The sequence below is a fragment of the Prunus avium genome, chromosome 6, assembly GCF_965620075.1.
Source record: "Prunus avium chromosome 6, drPruAviu1.hap1.1, whole genome shotgun sequence".
Classification (NCBI taxonomy): domain Eukaryota; kingdom Viridiplantae; phylum Streptophyta; class Magnoliopsida; order Rosales; family Rosaceae; genus Prunus; species Prunus avium.
In genome coordinates, this window is record NC_142289.1 from 9,106,311 (window position 1) to 9,125,480 (window position 19,170).

General features: G+C 35.7%; 2 protein-coding genes across 3 annotated transcripts; both read left to right on the forward strand.

The window, feature by feature from the left end:
- Nucleotides 1–5,253: 5,253 nt before the first annotated feature.
- On the forward strand, nucleotides 5,254–6,738 carry LOC110759553 (uncharacterized). Of its 2 annotated transcripts, none has more exons than XM_088254328.1 (2): nucleotides 5,254–5,622; nucleotides 6,388–6,738. In XM_088254328.1, exon 1 carries the CDS (start codon nucleotides 5,310–5,312, stop codon nucleotides 5,604–5,606), a length of 297 nt encoding a protein of 98 aa, XP_088110454.1. In that variant the 5' UTR covers nucleotides 5,254–5,309; the 3' UTR covers nucleotides 5,607–5,622; nucleotides 6,388–6,738. The 2 variants fall into 2 exon arrangements, with proteins under 2 accessions (XP_088110454.1, XP_088110455.1); XM_088254329.1 differs by having other exon boundaries at nucleotides 5,258–5,583.
- Nucleotides 6,739–9,963: 3,225 nt separating this feature from the next.
- On the forward strand, nucleotides 9,964–10,961 carry LOC110759561 (zinc finger protein 7-like). The gene has a single exon (XM_021961642.2). The coding sequence runs from the start codon at nucleotides 10,265–10,267 to the stop codon at nucleotides 10,838–10,840; it is 576 nt and encodes a 191-aa protein (XP_021817334.2). The 5' UTR covers nucleotides 9,964–10,264; the 3' UTR covers nucleotides 10,841–10,961.
- Nucleotides 10,962–19,170: the final 8,209 nt, after the last annotated feature.

Genomic DNA, 19,170 nt, shown 5'->3' on the forward strand with positions numbered 1-19,170 from the left:
TTTCGTTGGGAGAGATTTTTAAATAAATATAAACTTAGTATGTTTAGGTTAATAAATTATTTTTAATTTTAGTTTTAGTAATTAATAATATCTTTTGCCTTATTTAATTAGTTAAATTAGTAATTATATTTTAATTATTATTTGTGAATAATTAGTATTAAATATTTTAATTAACTTCATGAATTATATTACTTAATAAATAGTAATTAATTTTTTTTTTTCTTTAATAAAAATATTTAAATACTAATTATTAACTAAGTAAATAATAACTAAAACATAACTAAGTAATTAAAAAAGAGAAATTCATATTATGCTACTTAAAGGGTATAGCCGGGCGGCTATACCTTTAAAATATTCTATTTTGGGGTATAGCCGCTCGGTTATACGGTTAAGATATTTTATTTTTAGAGCATAGCCGAACGGCTATACTGCTAAAATATTCTATATAACGTTAAAATATTCTATTTTGGAGTATAGCCGCGCGGCGATAACGTTAAAATATTCTATTTTGTGGTATATCCGCGCGGCTATATTGTTAGAATATTCTAATTTTATATATATATATATATATATATATATATATATATATATATATATATTCTGTGAATGTTTGTACCATGCTGATACTGTTGTTCTCCCAACGATCATGTGGGTCTTCGTTGAGATCAGGCTCAATCTCCGCGAACCCATCTGCATTCAAACTAGTGAGCCTTTTCTTCCCCAAGTTTCTGACAGTTTGGAGGTTGTGAAACTCTAATCACCTGAGGAAATCCTAACCCTAGATTTCAATAGCTTGGAGCTGAGTTTGGGCACAACGCAGGGGCAGACGACTGCGACGGAGGAGCAAACCGCCATTTCTGGTTTATTATCTTCGTTTATATGGCCGTTGTGTGAGCCTCAAATGCGCGCTTCTTCTCTGAAATGGTAAGGGATGTTAAACTCACTCGCAGTGATCTTGAACCTTGAGAATGACTAATTATATTTTGCCACGTATTGACGAAGAAGGATTTCTCGGTATTTTATTGACATATGCGTGCACGGTGGCTCTCTCTGTTGGTCTTTGCAGAGTTTGCGTCACAGGAGGTAGTCTGATCATGATTTATATCATGATTTATGTGTGTATGTGCTTGTTGTGCTGCATATAATGGGTTTGCTTTGCTTTGTGGGCCATGCATTGGGTGACTTTTTGGGTAGTGTCTAAATGCTTAGTCCAACAATGTTTCTTTTATTCATTTATATATATAAAGCAAAAGGCAGAGAATGATAAAACATTTAAAATACCAGAAAATGCACTTGGTTAATGCAAATATTAATAATTAAAATTATTAGTTAAATGAGGATAATATGATAAATTCACACTTTTTCATATTAAAATCAAAAGAAAAATCAGATAATTGATCCTATTTTTATGGAACACAACTACCCATTATCTTTTTAATTCTAAATGCCGCACTTCTCTTTGTTCAGCCCTGATCGGTTCATAATTGTATATCATTTTGTACCCTTCTAGCTTATGATTTGGTTATGTTTTTGAGTTAAACTTGTGCTTTTAATCCTTTTTGTGTTTATCTTTCAGTTAATTGACATTTAGGTAACAATGATGACTTTGGATAGGAAATGATGCAATCCATGCATGTTAGGGCCTGATTTGGGTGAATGGAAGAAGAGCTTAAAGACAAAACCAAAGTTGGGCCACACTTCTTGTCAGTCCAGTTTCGTAAGTCACATTGCAGGTCTCATTTCAGCAATCTGCACAACTCGGATGAGGAGACATTCTTCATAGAAGTTGTTCAATTGGGTGTCTAGTATAACATATCCAAAATTCAGCCCAATTGAACATATGTGGAGTCCTTAGCCCGTCCAACACTGAACCATGCTCAGGAGGATTTGCAGCTGCCAGCTTTGAGCCTTGTCTCCTCCTTTAAGCCATGTGCCTCACCCATGCTGCAACTGACTTTGGATCCAACATAATGAGTGAAGTGGGGAGGAATTCCAGCAATGAAATTCTAAAGGAGCAAGTTGGTACATAATGGAGCTATTAAAGAGAAAGCATGTGCATGCATGTAAAGCATAAATGAAATGAAGTCAATTTCAGTCTCTGTTCGGCAGCCAACTTGCAAGGCCCAAAACGCACACTTCTACTGCTCCGATGGGAATACTTTCTTCATAGAAGTTGTTCCAATGGGTGTCTACTATAACATATCCAAATTTGAGCCCCATTGGATAAGTTTTGAAACCTCTGGCCTTCCTACACCAAGTCTGGTTCAGAAGACTCGTTTTTGTTCAACAACCAAAACAAGACCACATGGGTTGGCAGCAAAAGGCAGCCACAATTGATCACCTTTGAACCCATGTGAAGAAGCTTGAGGTGCAGCAAAAGAAGTATGGGATGAGATTGATTCCAACCACACTAACATAGACAAGATGAAGTGTGAGTTATGGGTTGTATTAAAAGAGGAATGGTGGTGTTGGATTTCATCATGTTGTTCCTCCCTCTTAGCCCTATAAATAGAGAAGCCTTCAAGCTTCAAAACACACCCCAAGGGGGGAAGCTCTCAAACACTTCTCTAGAGCTCCCTTCCCTTCTCTCCCTCAAATTCTCTTAGTTTCCTTTCAAGTTGTCAATTGTTGTAACAATAATGTTTTTACTAAATTTTCCTTCAAGTTTCCTTAGTTCCACTTTACTTTTATTTGTAATGTACATTCTTTCTTAAGTATTCAAGTTTCAATTATGGTTTTTGTTCTTATTCATTATGCTTATAAGTTAATATGCTAGTTTGAATGATTGATCACCATTTAGGCTTGCATGTTAGCTATCTTGGTTTGAATTAAGAGTAGACACCATGCTTTAATTCGAATTGAACTATGAATAAGAAGAGTATGTATGGACATTCGACAACAGGGATTAGATACATGCTTGGTTGTTTAAATTGTTCTTCTATGCTTAATGGGTTCCTAATGCTTAGTTTTAGGTTAGACAACAAATGATCAAATTAGGGAATTAGGAACACAAGGTTATGACCAAACACCATGGCTTAATCATACTTTAGCTAGAATCAATCCGTTAATCTAAATTGAACTTGGGAACTTATTTGCTTGAGTTATTTCCTTTTTCTTGTTTTATTTATTTTCTTTTTCATTTCTATTTTGTGTAGGGGAAACAAATTGGATCATTCAATCACCAATCCTCGTGGGATCGACCTCGCACTTACATATGCTATACTACCAAACGGCTCGTGCACTTGCGAGTATCACAAGTTGAGGATGCAGTTGAAACCATTTTGGTGCAGCTGAATCGACGCAACAAGCCCATATTCTAAGTTCACCCCAACTTCTAATTCAAATTTTTACAATTTCTAAGAAAACCCCACTATCTTCCCAAACTACCCCTTAATACACACCCATTAGAAAAAATAATAATTAAAAAACTAATCGACCTCACACCCCACACCATGCTATCTTGCCCCTTACCACTCTAAGTTCACCTCAACCTCATATTACTTAAAAGATATATAAACACTTTTGTCAAATGTATAGCATCATTATTTTATTAATAATATTTTTTTAAATTTTTATTGTCTTGTTCAACAAAGCAAACCCATGTGGCAATTTCTAGATTATATATCAATCAAAGGCTTAGGCAGTCATTATTTCTTTGCTTCGCAATCAAGGTCTGTTTTTCCCCCCTCTAATTTTGTTTTTTTGATTATTATTATGATTATTATTATTTCTGATTTGTTTGTTTGATTATGATTTGCCGTATTTAGGGTTTGCGAAGAGAAGATGAGAGTGTAGTAGGTTTCTTAGATTAAAAGGGAAGAGTAATTTGGCAATAGGGTGTAGAGGAGTTTGTGTTTTTTCTAAAACTTAATATGAAGAGTAACGGTGTGTATGGAGTGTGTGTATAGATATACTAGGGTTAAATATTAAGTTGGATGACTTTTTTGTTTTAATCTTTTTGGGTGAACAAAGAAAAGTGTGGGGTTTAAATAGAAAAACTCTATAAAAATTCTACTGCAATTAACTTATAATTTATGAGAAATTATATAATACTATGTTAGTATGGTCACGTGGTACATCTTGTACATGTGTTATAATATGAGTGAACGACACGGTTTATTTCCAGAGAAGATCTACTGTCCCTATTTTATGTGTTCCTCGGTGTTCTTTCTCTGTATTGTTGACACCTGTATTTTGATTTAATACATTATTTATTCAGATTTCATCATTCCGATTTTACCCTTCTCATTGGTTTTATTTTTTATAACAACCAAAATTGAATAAAGTAAAACAATTACTGGTCTGCCATCTCCAAATACATTTGTCGTGTTTCCAACTCATTTTACACCATGAAAGATCCCAAACCTCTCATTTCCCCCTCACCTACAAGTGGCCGTCGTGCCTATTGCTCAACACAGGAATTTCATATTGGGTGAAATAAAATAAACTTAAAAATAAATAAAAAATCAAGGAAGCCCAATTTGACGATTCATAGTAGCATCCTTCTGTTAAAAAATACCAACCTGCATTTGATGGTATATGTCGAAGTGGTGGCATGAAAGGAACCCACAATTATCGTTAGGGCACACAACGTTAGCAACTCTGGTCCAAGATGAAACATATGTGAAGAAAAGGGAGAGCGGAGAGATATGGCGGATCTGCCATGGGTGAGAGGATGAAGACGGCAGAATTGGGGATGGGCCACTTTCTTTAATTATTTTTGTAATAATTGTTTTAAGATTAGAAGGGTAAACTCGGGATGATAAAATGTGAATAAATGATGTGTTAAATCATAGGACAGGTGTCAGCACGAAAAAGAAGGGACACCCAAAATGGGTATAGCAGATCCGCTCCCGTTTATTTCCCCATTTTTGGGGAATAGTATCAATAAATATCCACTTATTTTATAGGAAAATACTAGGGAGACCAATTTTAGATACCAACTTGTGTGCCATCTCTCTAATAGAGTGTGGGATCCATTGTATTGGCGGGCTCCATCTCTACTAGAGGCCTTTGATGATGAGTTCTATTTAGAATTTTCCTCTTCCTAAAATAGCCTCGCTAATTTTGAACCTAATTTCATCTTCGTACTAGAATCTATTTGATCTGCTTGGCTCGGTTGTAATTTTGTTTCTTTATAGGGATGTTTCGGGAATTGTATGGGTCTGACAAACCCACCTCTCATGGGCCAATCCCAAAACAGGCCTTGCAACTGGACCGAGCTGCTTCAATTCTAGGGTTTAAATCCAAAATGCCCTAAAACCCTGCTTCCTAATCCAAATTCCCAAATTCTCAGAGAGCAAGCTAAAATGGCGTGGCGATCTGGGTCATCGCTATCAAGGTCTCTAATCTCAACAGCAAGAGCTACAACAATCCGGTCATCTCCATCAATCTCGTCCCTACCTCGCTCTCCGCTTCATAATCTCCGGACCAGCTCGCGCCGTTCCCTCTTCTCCCTCCCAGTGAATGTGAGCCAATTAGCCTGCGCGCAATCGCTGATGCCATTGCACAGCGCACTAGCCTCGGCCCGGCTCACAAGCCACATTTCCGTCGAAGCACGCCATTGTTGCGAGCTGTCTCAGGGTACCTCCATTGATCCCTCGTAGTTTTTCTCTTTCTGCGGTGCGTCTTGTACGGGGAATTTTCAATTTCATCGTCTTTTTTTTGTCATTTGTGTGTTAGATTTATTGAACTGCAAGTGTAATGAGATGGAATTTCAATAGAAAAGAGAAAAAGATGGAAACTTTGAATATGTATGTGTGTGCAATGCACTGTTTGCTCAGCTGTCTGCTAGTGTGGTTTCTAATACTTGGCACTATAAGCTTGTTTGATAGGGAGGACTAGACATGCCTACATGATGTGCATTCAATGCATAATATGGATATTGTTGTCTAACTTGTAGGAGGATAGGGGACTATCTATAAGAGGTTGGTGAATAAGTTTTAGTCATCAACCTCTTATGACTAGTCCTCCTTAATCCTCCAAGTTAGCCAACAATATCCATGTTATGCCTTGAATGCACATGAAATGTAAGCATTTTGCTAGTCTAGTCTAGTCCTCCCTAACAAACGAGGAGCCTATATGTTATGTCAGGCATATTGTTATTTTGGAACCCAATAACCATTTGATTGATTAGGGAGTTTCTATATTTTGAAATTAAAGTTCTCTCAGTTGGATTTAGCATTTGCATCTGCATGTCCTTATGGAGTGTGGTGGTGGTTAATGAAAATATTCTCATATGTGTAACTCTTACTCCAATTAACAGAACTGGGACTGCTCTCTTTTCAACTGTCCCAAATGAATGCTTCTTGGGTTATTGTCTATTTAGTTTAGTAGTGTCTGCTTAGTTCTACATATCGACTTATCGGTCTTCTGGGTGTGTTGTAGGTACTTGAACATGCTTCTGTTGGATCAACACAGCAGCAGTTGTTGCTACATTAGGTGGGGTTCCGAGGGTGAAAGAATTTCCATACTCCTTATCTTTGATAAGGTGGGTGTAGGAAGTAATTTCAGATTGTAGGGGATAAGTTTACTTTCACAACTACTTTGTTCTTTCTCTTGTAAGCCATTTTACTTGTGTAGGCTTTTATGTTCAGAATTACAAGATCATACAACTATTTGTTAATCTGTCTGATCATGTTGTTTTACTGTTATTTGTTGCTATCTGACTCTGTGGATCCAAATCGAAATTTAATGCATGACATAAAGGGGTTCAATTTGTGTTCCCTCTAAGCTGCATCAGTTTTGCCTTATTCTTATATATTTTCACCGGCTCAGTGAATGAGAGAGTATACCCTCCCTAGAAGGGCGTCATGATTGCCCAAGTTATTTTTGGTACATCTCCTTAACCAAATGTCGAACCCTATTTACCAGTCTGGTTTGAATTTTGCTCAGAAATTTCTCCCTTCCCAATGTTTTCTTTTCTTCTTTACGGAGCTGAAGGTTTCTCAGTCTCTCGGGATTATGAACTAGTGTAGTTAAGATTGCATTTTTAAGTATGTGGTCTTGTATAGAAGAAGATCAATCTGGTTGCTCTATGTATGCAAGTAGGGAAAAGACCACAGTAGTGTGTGGCATACAGGGGATGATATGGGTATAAGTATATGCGTTAAGGAACGAAATCAGTGATTTATGCTACTGTCCTTCACATGTAGTGTTTGAAACGCACCAGGCACTCTGCCCCTCCGACACTGAAACCACTACGTGACCTGTCTCTTGTTTCACATGTTGCAACCGACATGAGTTTGCAATTTGGACGAATTGGAGGGCCAACTTTAGCTCAATATGAATTCAATCTAAGCTTGGAAGTATCCTTTTTAGCTGTCCCTCCAAGTTTCCAAAACAATATATACAGAATGAAAATCCTATAATCTCCAAATCATTAACCATTCGTAACACTCAGATTATAAGTATTTCAACTTTGTCTTCCACATTTGTGTATTCCGTCAAGATTGAATCTTACATTTTACAACTTATGTTTTCTGAAATAGAACATGACCAATATGACTTTAGATCATGACAGATTGTTCAAGGTCCAACATAATGAAGACAGGAATCGTCAAGACATTAGTTAAGTATTAGGTTAGGTCTTGGGTTCGATCTCAGACAATGCGTACACCTTGGAAGAAAAAATTATCAAAAGGGACATCATGTTTCTATCCTAGATAGGAACTAGATCCACAAGAACAAAGATTCATAGAGCATGTGGTCTTTTTCTTGGAGCAAAAAAGGGTCTTCATATTCTCATATCATAGAAATCAAGTTGTTCAACCAAATAATAGAGATTTCCCAATAAATTACCAGAGTAAGCCAAATAGAATATTAGAGCAGAGAATCTTGGGTTTAGTTTAAGAAGTCATATGTTGAGAATTACTACTTTAAAAGAGCCCGTCTTCCAACCAGGTCGGAGTTAACTTCAGCATCTCTTATGTTTGCGTCTCTGAAGAAGCGGAGTGGCATATTTTGCTCCTTTCTCTGTCGAATCAGCACTTGCTTGCTCAGCATCCATAAATCCATGTATAATTCATCTTGTTTGGATCTTTATCAACAACTGCTTTACTTTATGCCGGGATAAGATGGTGCCTCTTTGCATAATTTGCGTCATAATGCTCAATATGATACGATATTAGCCCTTGTCACAGAGCAAGATCAGTACCACTTTCCCTAAATATGCTTTGCATATTCCTTCTGTGATTCTTGGGGAAGAGATCAAGATGGAGAGGCGTTTTGTATGGAGGCCTTAGTTGTATATGTGGTGAGTTCAAAAGAAAGATTTGAAACGAAAATACCCCAATTCTGTTATTTTGACGGTTTGGTCTAGTTGCACTCAGTCTCCGCTTTGTTGGAGAAGATCGTGAATTCAAATCTCATGGACGACGGTTGTTGAATAGAGAATGAAAAAAAAAAACCTAATAAGCATTTGGCATTAACTAATAAAAAATTATTATTCTTTTGCTTGATGATTAAAAAGGGACAAGCCAAGACAGGAACCAAGAAGTAGTATGGACAAAACAAATCCAATCTCCAAGCACACACACATCTGACTCATCAATCCAATTCCACCACACCAAAAAATATTTTATCTCAATGAAGCTCTAGAATCACACCCTTGAGAAAACTGAGGCTTCTGTTTTGTTCTTATATTGTATTAAATGAAACTTCTTTTTATCAGAGCAGCAAGATTCTGATGTCTGAGAATAAAGCATATGTGGTTCTGGTTGCTCTTCTCCTATTGTACATACACATAGCCCACTACATCAAAAACAACCCACAATGATCCTCTTGTTTGAAAGAAACCCAATTGGGAAATAGACATCCCACCAATCTCACTTACTTTTTATCACCATTATTATTAAATGTCAGTTTGCTGGGTCCTCCAAACTCTTTATAAAGTAAGTTAAGCATGGCATCATAATGCAGAAATTATTAATAATAGCATCTTCAACGACTCCACTGTCCTCATTGGTGCATATCATGTATGTACTCATTGTGGGGATTAGTCTGTGTCTGTGTGTTCTCCTATGGTAACTATTAATGTATTGACTTTTTTCTCTTCTTTGTGATCATAGAAGGGAGAAGAACTTCTAAACAACGGAATGTCATTGTGTCTGTATTTCAAGCCATTGTGGTCGGATAACAGTCACGCACATGTGTCAAATTATAATTTGTCCGGAAGAAGGAATGTCCATTTTTTTTGGTATAAAGAAGTAGCCAAGTATTATCAGAGAGTGTTTTGCCCATAGCTAACAACATAACTCTCTGAAATTGGCCCACCTGTTCTCCCTCCTCTCTGGACAGAGGCCACATGTTAATCAATATTGGCCCTGTAACACTTACAATTTTCTTGCAGTTGACAGAACAATAAATAATCTCTCTCTGTGTAAGCTCTGAGTGTTAACATTAATATACATCTAACCTCTGGCAAGACCAGCATGACAGATCAAAGAAGCGGTCCAGCATACAAGTATATATATTGGAGGTTTTAAATCTGCAGTATGGGGTAAAAAAATACATATGGTTCTTGTTTGGGTTGGGAGTTGGGGACCATACATTATACATATATCAATCTAACTAGGAAGATTCATTTACTAGGGCACTTTTTGGACTTGTAGATAAGAATTTCAACTTGTCCATGTTCTCTCTCTAAGCAACGTTTATAAGGAAAAGTACTTTGGAAATGAGAAAGTTTAACTATACGCTTTTAATGGCATTTTCTCTAGAAAAGCCTATATGAAACGGGCCAATCATGGCAAGTGAAAAAGTTATCACATGGCATACTGTAATTGGCAGTTTCATGTAAGTGTTTCTCACCACTTTCGCAGCAGCTGCATTTTTTTCAGTGATTAAAAGTGTTATGTGATTAATTCATCCATATGGAATCATTGCCTACTTGATTGAAGAGGTGTGAAAGAAAAGATGAGCAAGGAACTAAGGAATCCTAAGCTTGAATGGCCACTACTGTTAGATGACATAAGCATTGGTCCCCTTAAAAGTTTCAAGCATCACAAGGTGGGAGCACCAGATAAATTGAGATAAAATATTTTAACAAGGACTGCCACTTTCCTCCCCCATTATCATTTCATATATGCCTTCGCTTCTTGGACTGTTGAAACATTAGCTTCCTTCTTTTATCCCCATCCCTTATTTAAGTACAACCTCCTTCATTTCTTCAACCCTCTCTCTCTCTCTCTCTCTCTCTCAAACTCTCCATTAATTCTACCTTTTCCCAAATTGAGTGTGTGTGTGTGTGTTTATTTTTGTTGCAATGATTTCCCAAAGGGAACAAGAAGAAGCAAATGAGATGGTGGAAAACAACCAAGATAGTGATAATGAGGAAGATGATAAGTTGGGAGATTGGTTGAGTTTAAGCCTCAACTCAAATGAGCCATCTGCAGCTGGAGACTGTGATCCTCTGTCACCAAAACCATCAACTAGCAGCAACAAGGTTTTCTCATGCAACTTTTGCCTGAGGAAATTCTATAGCTCACAGGCCTTGGGAGGTCATCAAAATGCACACAAAAGAGAAAGAGGAGCTGCCAAAAGGTACCAGTCTCACAGAATGATGATGTCATCAATGGGGTTTCCATTCAACCCTGTCGCTGCAGCAAGGTCACTGGGCGTCCAGCCTCACTCACTTGTGCAGAAGCCAAGCAGATCAGATGGGTCTTCAATGGTTGCAAGATTTAGTGACCCCAGCACAGGTTTTGGGATGGCATGGACACCGTTTATGCTTGAAGAAACCATGGATTTGATTTGGCCAGGAAGTTTTCGTGTGAACAAATTTCCAACACAAGAATCAGATGTACATAATAAGCAGCTGGACTTAAATCTTCGGCTGTGATTCTAAAATCTGATCCTAGTGTTTGTATTTCAATCTAAATTCATCTTTTTTTTTTCTTTTTTTTCTTTTTAAATCTCATCTAAATAATACAAACAATAACACTTTGGTGCATGAACTTTAATCATTAACTTTAGTTGATGGGACTTGCTGTTGTTCATACTTTATACTATGGTGTGATGTAGTGCTATAACGCCAAACTTTCAACTGTACTTCGAAAAATAATTCAGTTTCTGCTTTTTGTGAAAAGAAAGGTTGCCAATTTGTGCAGTTTAGCTCTGTAGGTACAAATTCTATTTGAAGTGGCAACAAAAATTTGAGTTGTCCTTTTCGCCAATGTAATCTCAGGACCATAATAATTGGTTTTTTCGGGGCATGCTTAGGATTGATAAATGTCTAAAAGCGCTTTTTGATAATCGGAATCGCTTCTGAAAGTATTTGAAAAAAAAATGCTTTTGGACCATAAACACGCTTTATTAAAAAGCACCTTGTATGAGTTCAGGCTTATTGAGGAAGCACTTTCAAATACTTTTTCAAGAAGTCCTTGAATTTTTAATAAAAGTTTCAACATAAAAACGTTTCTAACAAAAACAAAATGGTAAACAAACAAGCCAAAAGGCCCGTCGAACATTCCTAGGCCTCACAAAATTTTGAAGCAGAACAATCATAATCGTGCTTAGGTCTGTGGCCTATCGTCTCAAAGCCCAGTTGAAAATTCCTAAGCCTCAACAAAATTTTGAATTATCCATTCTGAGCATTTACTGAATTGGGCCTTCATTGGGTTTGTCAGGTCAGCTGGCAGCCAGCCATTATTTTGTTATTGAAGAAACCTAGGACACTGTCCAAGCTACATTTTGAACCCAACATGCCCGCGCGCACTTCATGGTGAAGGGCTACATCAATGGAGTCCCCTCTCCTCTAGACTTTCGTACTCAACGAACCACTTTAATGGTAATAGCTTGATAGTAGCATTTTCCTCCGTTTCAAGTAACTTTCACTCGTCTATCAAAATCCATAATATAATACCGATCATTTTCATCTATCCTATAAGTCGTCAGTCACTTCCGTGGAGCTTGAACTAGTTAAGCGGTGAAACCATGCTCTAGTTCTAATTGATACAAGCCCGTGAATAGAACTTGCCCCTACAAAACCGACTTTAAAAGAACAAAGCTACTTCTCCAATGTAAAATATTTAGTGTTCTGACTTGGTGAAGAATAGATGAACAAGAAAATGCTTTGATGTAACATGATTTGACCTCCAAATAAGTTTAGAATATTGTTATTGCTTATTTTATTCATTACAGTAAAACTCCATTAAAAAAATGCTTCACTAAACAATGTCTCGGATTCCCACCAAATAGATGTATTGTACGAAGCTTTTAGTTGCCAATAATTTAAAGTCAGCAAATAATTAGATGGCATGCACAATCACAAGCAAAATGGAATCCATTAGCCTATGCTACGATGATATGATTTTCTATACTCTCTAGCAGCAGGCCCAGCAGCCATGTGAGCTTAGACAAAGCTCCTCATTTGTATGAGCACCATCTTCCAAGAATGATATGCAATGGCCCAGCTGGATTTATGCTACAAAAGCCATGTCACACCAAAATTTGAGAACTCATGAGTGCCCCAAGACCTTGACCAAGATCGATGTTCGGTGCCAAATGCCATTAAAATAATATGACCAGTCAGCCTATAACCATGGATATGTAGCTTAGCCAACATCTTTGCCCACCAACCCTCTCCTTGTTTAATTCTAACCACATAGCTAGGTTGGGATTTGGGGACAGCTAATCATGTGGCCTTGGCTAATGGCTAGAAGGAAAAAAAAAACCAATTAGGCCACTAAGACTTTGGTTAATATTGTATGAATTAGTCTTCTGGGACATAGTTTGCGTTTCATGTTGGTCGTCTACAAGACATGGCTCAATATTTTTAGACATTTTCGAAAGAATTTTGATCTATAGACTAGTTATCTGTCAAAGTCTACAAATTGGTCCAACTAGAATTGGATTAATCTTTCATTTTTAACCGGCCGGAGTCTATCCACCACAACCCAAGTAGTAACCCTACCAAACCTTTTTTTTTTTGTTGGTGAAAACTTTGATAGCAACTCAGAATGCAGATTGGCCCCAAAGAGAATCAAAGCAAAGATGATTGGCTACTAGTAATGAGAAATTTAAGGTCCAAGTTCGAGTAATCTCTATAGATCGTGACCTAAGTTTGAAGAGCATGCGTTAAGGAATTAGTTTTTTCTCTGAAAATATATGTTCTGACCCCACATGTTCTAGGCGTGCAATGAAGAATCTAGAAATGAAGAAATAAGGGATATTCTAATGATGTGCCTGTGATGATGTTTGAATATGACTTTAGAATTCCCTTCAATTTTAATTTTGTTGTAAGCCCTAATGAACAACATGTTGTCTCTTTCAAAAACCTTATATGCGTTCACCAATTGAAGTGATGAGTGGCAAAAGATGTAGTTGAGTATACCTGCAAAAACAAGATGATCACTACCCAGAAGTGAAATAAGTTTTCATGAAATTGAAAGGCTTAGCTTCAGTGATCACTGTAGTCTTTACTAAAATTTCATTCAAGTACAAATAGGATATGAATTTGAGGCAGAGGAGAAAATCTTTCTTTTCATGTTCATAAAATATATATTGTTAAATTTCATATTAGATGGGTCATCGGTCTACTACTAGCAACGCTGATATTGTCTCCAACTTGACCACCTACAAAGCCCAGTATGCGTAGGATTTTATCACAAAAGGCCTCTGTATTATTAGGATTTTATCAGTATGCGTAGACTATATATATATATATATATATATATATATATATATATATATATATATATATATATATATCGTTGGTCACATCTCTCACATACGTAAAATTTTTGTGGAAATTACGGGTCCATAATGTAATAATTTTGTTTTCAAATGAAAATGAGTCTTACACATACATATGTATGGCACATCATATCTCACTATAACAATACAATACCCCAAAACAATATAAAAATAGAACATATAAAAGAACTGAAGATGGGTTGTGATGGATAGTGTCATAACCCATTCTGGTCTGACTGGATTTTGCAGATAATAAATTTTAAAATTATGATTTCTACTGATGGTAGAGAAGAGATAAAATAGGTGATGGGTAAGCAAACACCAAATAAATCTATAAAAAGGGGAAGAAGTGTAGATCGTGAACAATATGTCAGAGACATATATGGGGATGATTGATGTCTCTCCAAAACAAGAACTGCATGCATATAACTGATGATGTTTGAATTGATGTTTGTTGTTCACATTCATTGCAAAACGACCTGTACAATTCTCTTTTGCTGAAACAAGTATTTCATGGACATCATCAAAAGTTTTACGACTTTCCCTACCAGCTATATTGACCCAAAATAGAAAATGCAGAGAACCAAGGCAAACGTGCATCTCTCATTTTTCTTCTTTTCTTTCGCCTAGAAAGCTGCATATTATTTGGACCATAGATATGATCGCACCCATGAAACATCACACATATTTTCAGCATGTTTTTAAATTATTTGTTGATTATTCTGGTATGGTAAGATATTGGTCTCCTCTGAGCATTGACCTCTTCTTCTTCGGATTGGATTACTTGTTGGAATTTTATAACGTTAACCATCTTGACCACGTTTTATGTTTCTTTGGAGGTGATGAAAGGAGAAAAGTCAATTATTTGGAAAATTAAGGGGTGGACCGTTTCTTGTGCTGTAACATTTCGGGACAAGAGTTAGGCCAAATGGATTTTTACTCCAATTTTTAAGCATCAGTAAAACCTAATTCGTTGAATATTAATAAGTTAGGGTTGGGATGAGGATGAGTCAAACATGCCTTCTTATTATGTCCAGACTCCCAAGTCGTTGCATTGGGTAGTTGTTGACCGGTCAATGTCCATAAAATCTGTTTTCATAAATATCTATTCTTTTGTTTACCTTTTCTATTGAGGGAGACGATAATGCATTAAACTCATACACATAACACGGATACTAAGACTCGAATTCAGGACTTTGCATAGGAGAGCAATTACTCCAAATCACTACACTAGTGGGTTCTTTGCATAAATGTCTAATATTTGTTTAACCCTTTCTCTCTCTTTTTTAAATTGATCCATTTTAAATATCCTCTAAATATTATAATGAATAATATTATCTAGATTATGTGAAATTGAATTATTATTTATCACAATAATAAACTTCCTATTAAGTTTAAACCAAGGCTCCCAAAAGAATAACAACATAACTACTCTCTTGAAAAAAATAATTCCAAGAATACAACAGCCACAAAGTATAGACATGTGATTATCTGGAATTAAATATAATTGAAAATGTACAAGAAGAAATAACTCATGTATATTCTAACCAATATATTTTATTTTTACAATGTGACATTTGGTTCATCACAATCCACCAGGATATTTAAACCGCCATGCTCTTCAGCCCAATCCCATTAAACCGGCTTGCAAGGGCGAGATCTCTAAGAAATCATATTAATCTAAAATCTCTTACTTTATTTTTTAATATAAGTGATAGTCTAAATTACAAGGGAGGGAAATTTCTCATACATACACACAACTATGATATTGTGGGAATTCGAACCTAAGACTTCTGGACTGTAAGTCAAAGCCCTTTTTCATTGGACCAGACCCTTGTTAGCAAACTTTCATACTTTTAAATGTGAAACATGGGAATATCATAGCATAATGTTTGTGCAACAAACAAAAATAGAGAGAAATTTCCAACGGTCAACATTAATGTTGAAATAAAATAATAATAAAAAGACTCACTATCTTTTTTGGGCCATGTAGGCATTTAATTTCCTTATTACAAAAGTGGGACTTATCTTTCCCATATGTAAGATTTAACAGACTCATTCAAGGTTTGATTAACGGATGTGTTGATGTAGGTTTTTCGTGAATTTATATATGAGTTAGTAGGGTCTTCGAAAATTGTGTGTCAACTTAAAATCGACCCTAAAGTTTTGGTGTTTAATTTCCTTAACCAATTTTTATTTATTTATTATATAATTATGAGTAATGCTATTTGGACACACAATATTGACACACTTAATGACACATGCTGATGTGTCAATGTATCATTTGCTCTTCTTTTCTCCTCGTTTTCTGTTCAGCGAATGATACATTGACACATCAGCTGGTGTCAACTAAGTGTATCAATGTTGTGTGTCCAAATAGTATTACTCTATAATTATATATAAAACGAATAATGAATTTTCCATTCTTACTTCAAAGTACGATAATTTCATCTCCTTTCTGAGCTGGAATTGTGAAACTTGTAGAAACCGCATCTAAATCTATTCCAAAAATGAACCTACATCTAGATATATGCTAAAGTAAGTTTTTCCCATCTCATATAGCAAATCATAATAATGACAAATAAATGAGAATGTCATCCAATTTAACAAGTGGGATGCTAGACCTAGTGCATATATAGGACAATTACCAAAAGAAATTTGCTAAAAGATATACTCAATCACACAACTACAATACTATAATAGATCAAACAACTTTAAAGGTTGAAATCCTTTTGTGGGAAGGTATACGGAGCAAACGAGGATTTATGAGTTAGCCAGCACCATTATTGCAATTGACAAGTCATCAATCCACTAGTTTTTTTAATGGAGCATTTTTACTCATCACTTTAACTAAGGTGTATCCTCATCACCCTAAATAATACTTGACACGCGTCCATTGACATAACAATAGTTCCATAAATACAAAGCAAAAAGTTAACTATAGTTATGTCAATGAACACCTGTCAAGTTTTGAGAATGGTAGTGAGAGTACATCTTGAATTAAAGTGAGTAAGCAAAAAAATTTCTTTTTTTTAATGCTTTTTCATCGAATTATTCTTAAAAAATTCCTTAATTTCTCTCTACGAACCAACATCTCTCCATCTATTGATTTGCTCCATAAGTTAATGTATTTTAAAGTAATTCTAAAACGCGTTCTTTCTATTTCTTTGTATACAATTTTTTTTTTCTTTTCCATCTCCCATGTCTTAATTTAAAAGAGAAATAAACAATATCATAAAATAAAAACGTTCTAAAAAAAAAAATTACGTTTTCCATGGCTTGCCTTCAGCCATGTCAACGACTTCTCCATGGCCGAAGAAGTCCCACTCTCTGCTCTTTGAATATACATATACTTTCCTTTATTTTTTATAACTTGGTTTGCAATGGGTGACTTGAGTTTTTAATCCTTTTTAAGGAGAACCATTATCATATATTAACACCTTAACTCAATGGAGACAAAACACTATATATGTATAAGGCTCATTCCGCATTATATTTCATTAATCCGAATAAATCTATATTAGTGTACGGTCATCACCCAAATTGCCATTTGAATGAGTTAATGTGCGTCATCATATTCATATGCTATTTCTTTCAGGACAATATAATGGCTATATGATGATGCTCTAAAGTTGAAAAGAGCCACATCATATTCTGATTGGCGTTGAGCTGAAGGATGTTGCTCTACACGCAATCTGGCCATCACAAAGCTATCTTTCTAAGTTTCTCTTTCTGGATATTGTTGCATCCACAAGTATTATCCGAATTTAGGTATTGAAATCTCAAAAGCCTAATTTACTTAGTGCTGGAAATTGACACATTTTTTCCCTTTTTTCTTTTGTTTTGGTCCTTTCACTGAATAAGAATTAAGTACCTTTCGTGAGAGCAACAGATTATGAATTTTTCTTCTTTTCTTTTTGTTTTTTAACCCTTCAAATAAACTAATTGCGAAGTTGTCTTTTCCTTTTGCCTAAAATATATCATTATTCCGACATAATTGTGTGTCACTTTATATTCTTCTTGTTCTTATTGGCTCATTCGGTGTAAGCATTGTTCCATGAAAAGTGACATGTTCCAAGTCAATTCCATATAAGTGTATATAGATCTTTCCATTCTTTTTTTTTTCTTCTGTATTTATTTAAACCGCTCATTGATTATGGTGTAAATACTAATTTATTTATTTTTTTAAAACGAGAGGTCTAGCCCACTGATTTATAAGTCAAGGTCCTTCTTCACTGGACTAAACCTCTCGTTGGCATGTAAATACTAAATATTAAGCTACAAGAGACTCCAAATTATCAAATATTGTTTAAGCTCTAAATAATACTACTTATATTAATTATTATGGTGTAGCCGGCTGAAAAGTCCGACCATAAACCTTCACATGCCTACACACACAACACTTACCAAACACTGCCTAGGCTCATGGTGCAGCCCTAAAAGTCCAACCATGTAAGTTCACATCCCTACACACATAGGGCATCAATAGATTCTCCCTGTTTTTCCCCATCAATCCGCCAATCGGGAATGAGATTTTTACTAAAAGGTACCTCGACATAACTCTAATCCGATCTCTTTATTTTTATACCAATTGATGACTCCTTACCATATGAATACATATTTTAAAGACAATCTCTTGTTAAAAATTGCACTCCGCAAATAATCAAACAATGTGATTTAGTTATTCAAAACGTCAATTTTCAAATGAACCCTTGTGAGGATTATCCTAAAAGAATAAAAAAATAAAAAGTTAAACTAGAAATCATTCAGCATAAAAACATGTACTTGATGTCACGATGACAACCTTGTAACTCTTAAAAATGAACGATGTTCCATAGGATTCCCTTGATGTCATTGTAAATTAACCTTTAAAAAAATACTAATTAATCTAATCTAAGTGTCCACATATGATTATCTGGGTTTAACTATACTCAAAAGATTTAATTTAATCATTCCCAAAAGATAGCGAAGAAAACAATGTCGTTGTAATGCAACTGTCATGACGTACAAAAAATGCGAAGAGCTCACCTACCCCTAATTAACCCAAATTAAAATCTTACCACAAGCCTACCCTTAGGCAGACATTGATAACAAGTAGAAATCAAAAACCTCCCCCAACCCAACCAAAAAAATTAAAAAATCATTAAGGTCATGTTCACGTGATTGCTGCCCCATAATACATCATTATTATCTTAATCAAACTCTTAATTAAGAAAGTAATAATACCAATTAAAAATCAACAACAAATTTTCTCTCCCCAATCTCCAACACCAATTGACATTGCTTTTGGTCCGTCGTTTCTCTCTCTCTCTCTCAATATAGACTTAGCCGGCTGCTAATAGTTTGCAAAGAAGCAAACAAGCTCACTCGAAAAAAGGCCGCGTGGTCCGGCTGACGAGTAGGCCTAGACAAAATTCTTTGCTGAGCTGGAATAGTCCATGGGCCCCACCTGTCGGGCTCCATATAGCTATTCGA

Bases quoted from the DNA above. Each gene is read 5' to 3' on its own strand.
- LOC110759561 (XM_021961642.2), top strand. From the start codon at position 10,265: ATGATTTCCCAAAGGGAACAAGAAGAAGCAAATGAGATGGTGGAAAAC.
- LOC110759553 (XM_088254328.1), top strand. From the start codon at position 5,310: ATGGCGTGGCGATCTGGGTCATCGCTATCAAGGTCTCTAATCTCAACA.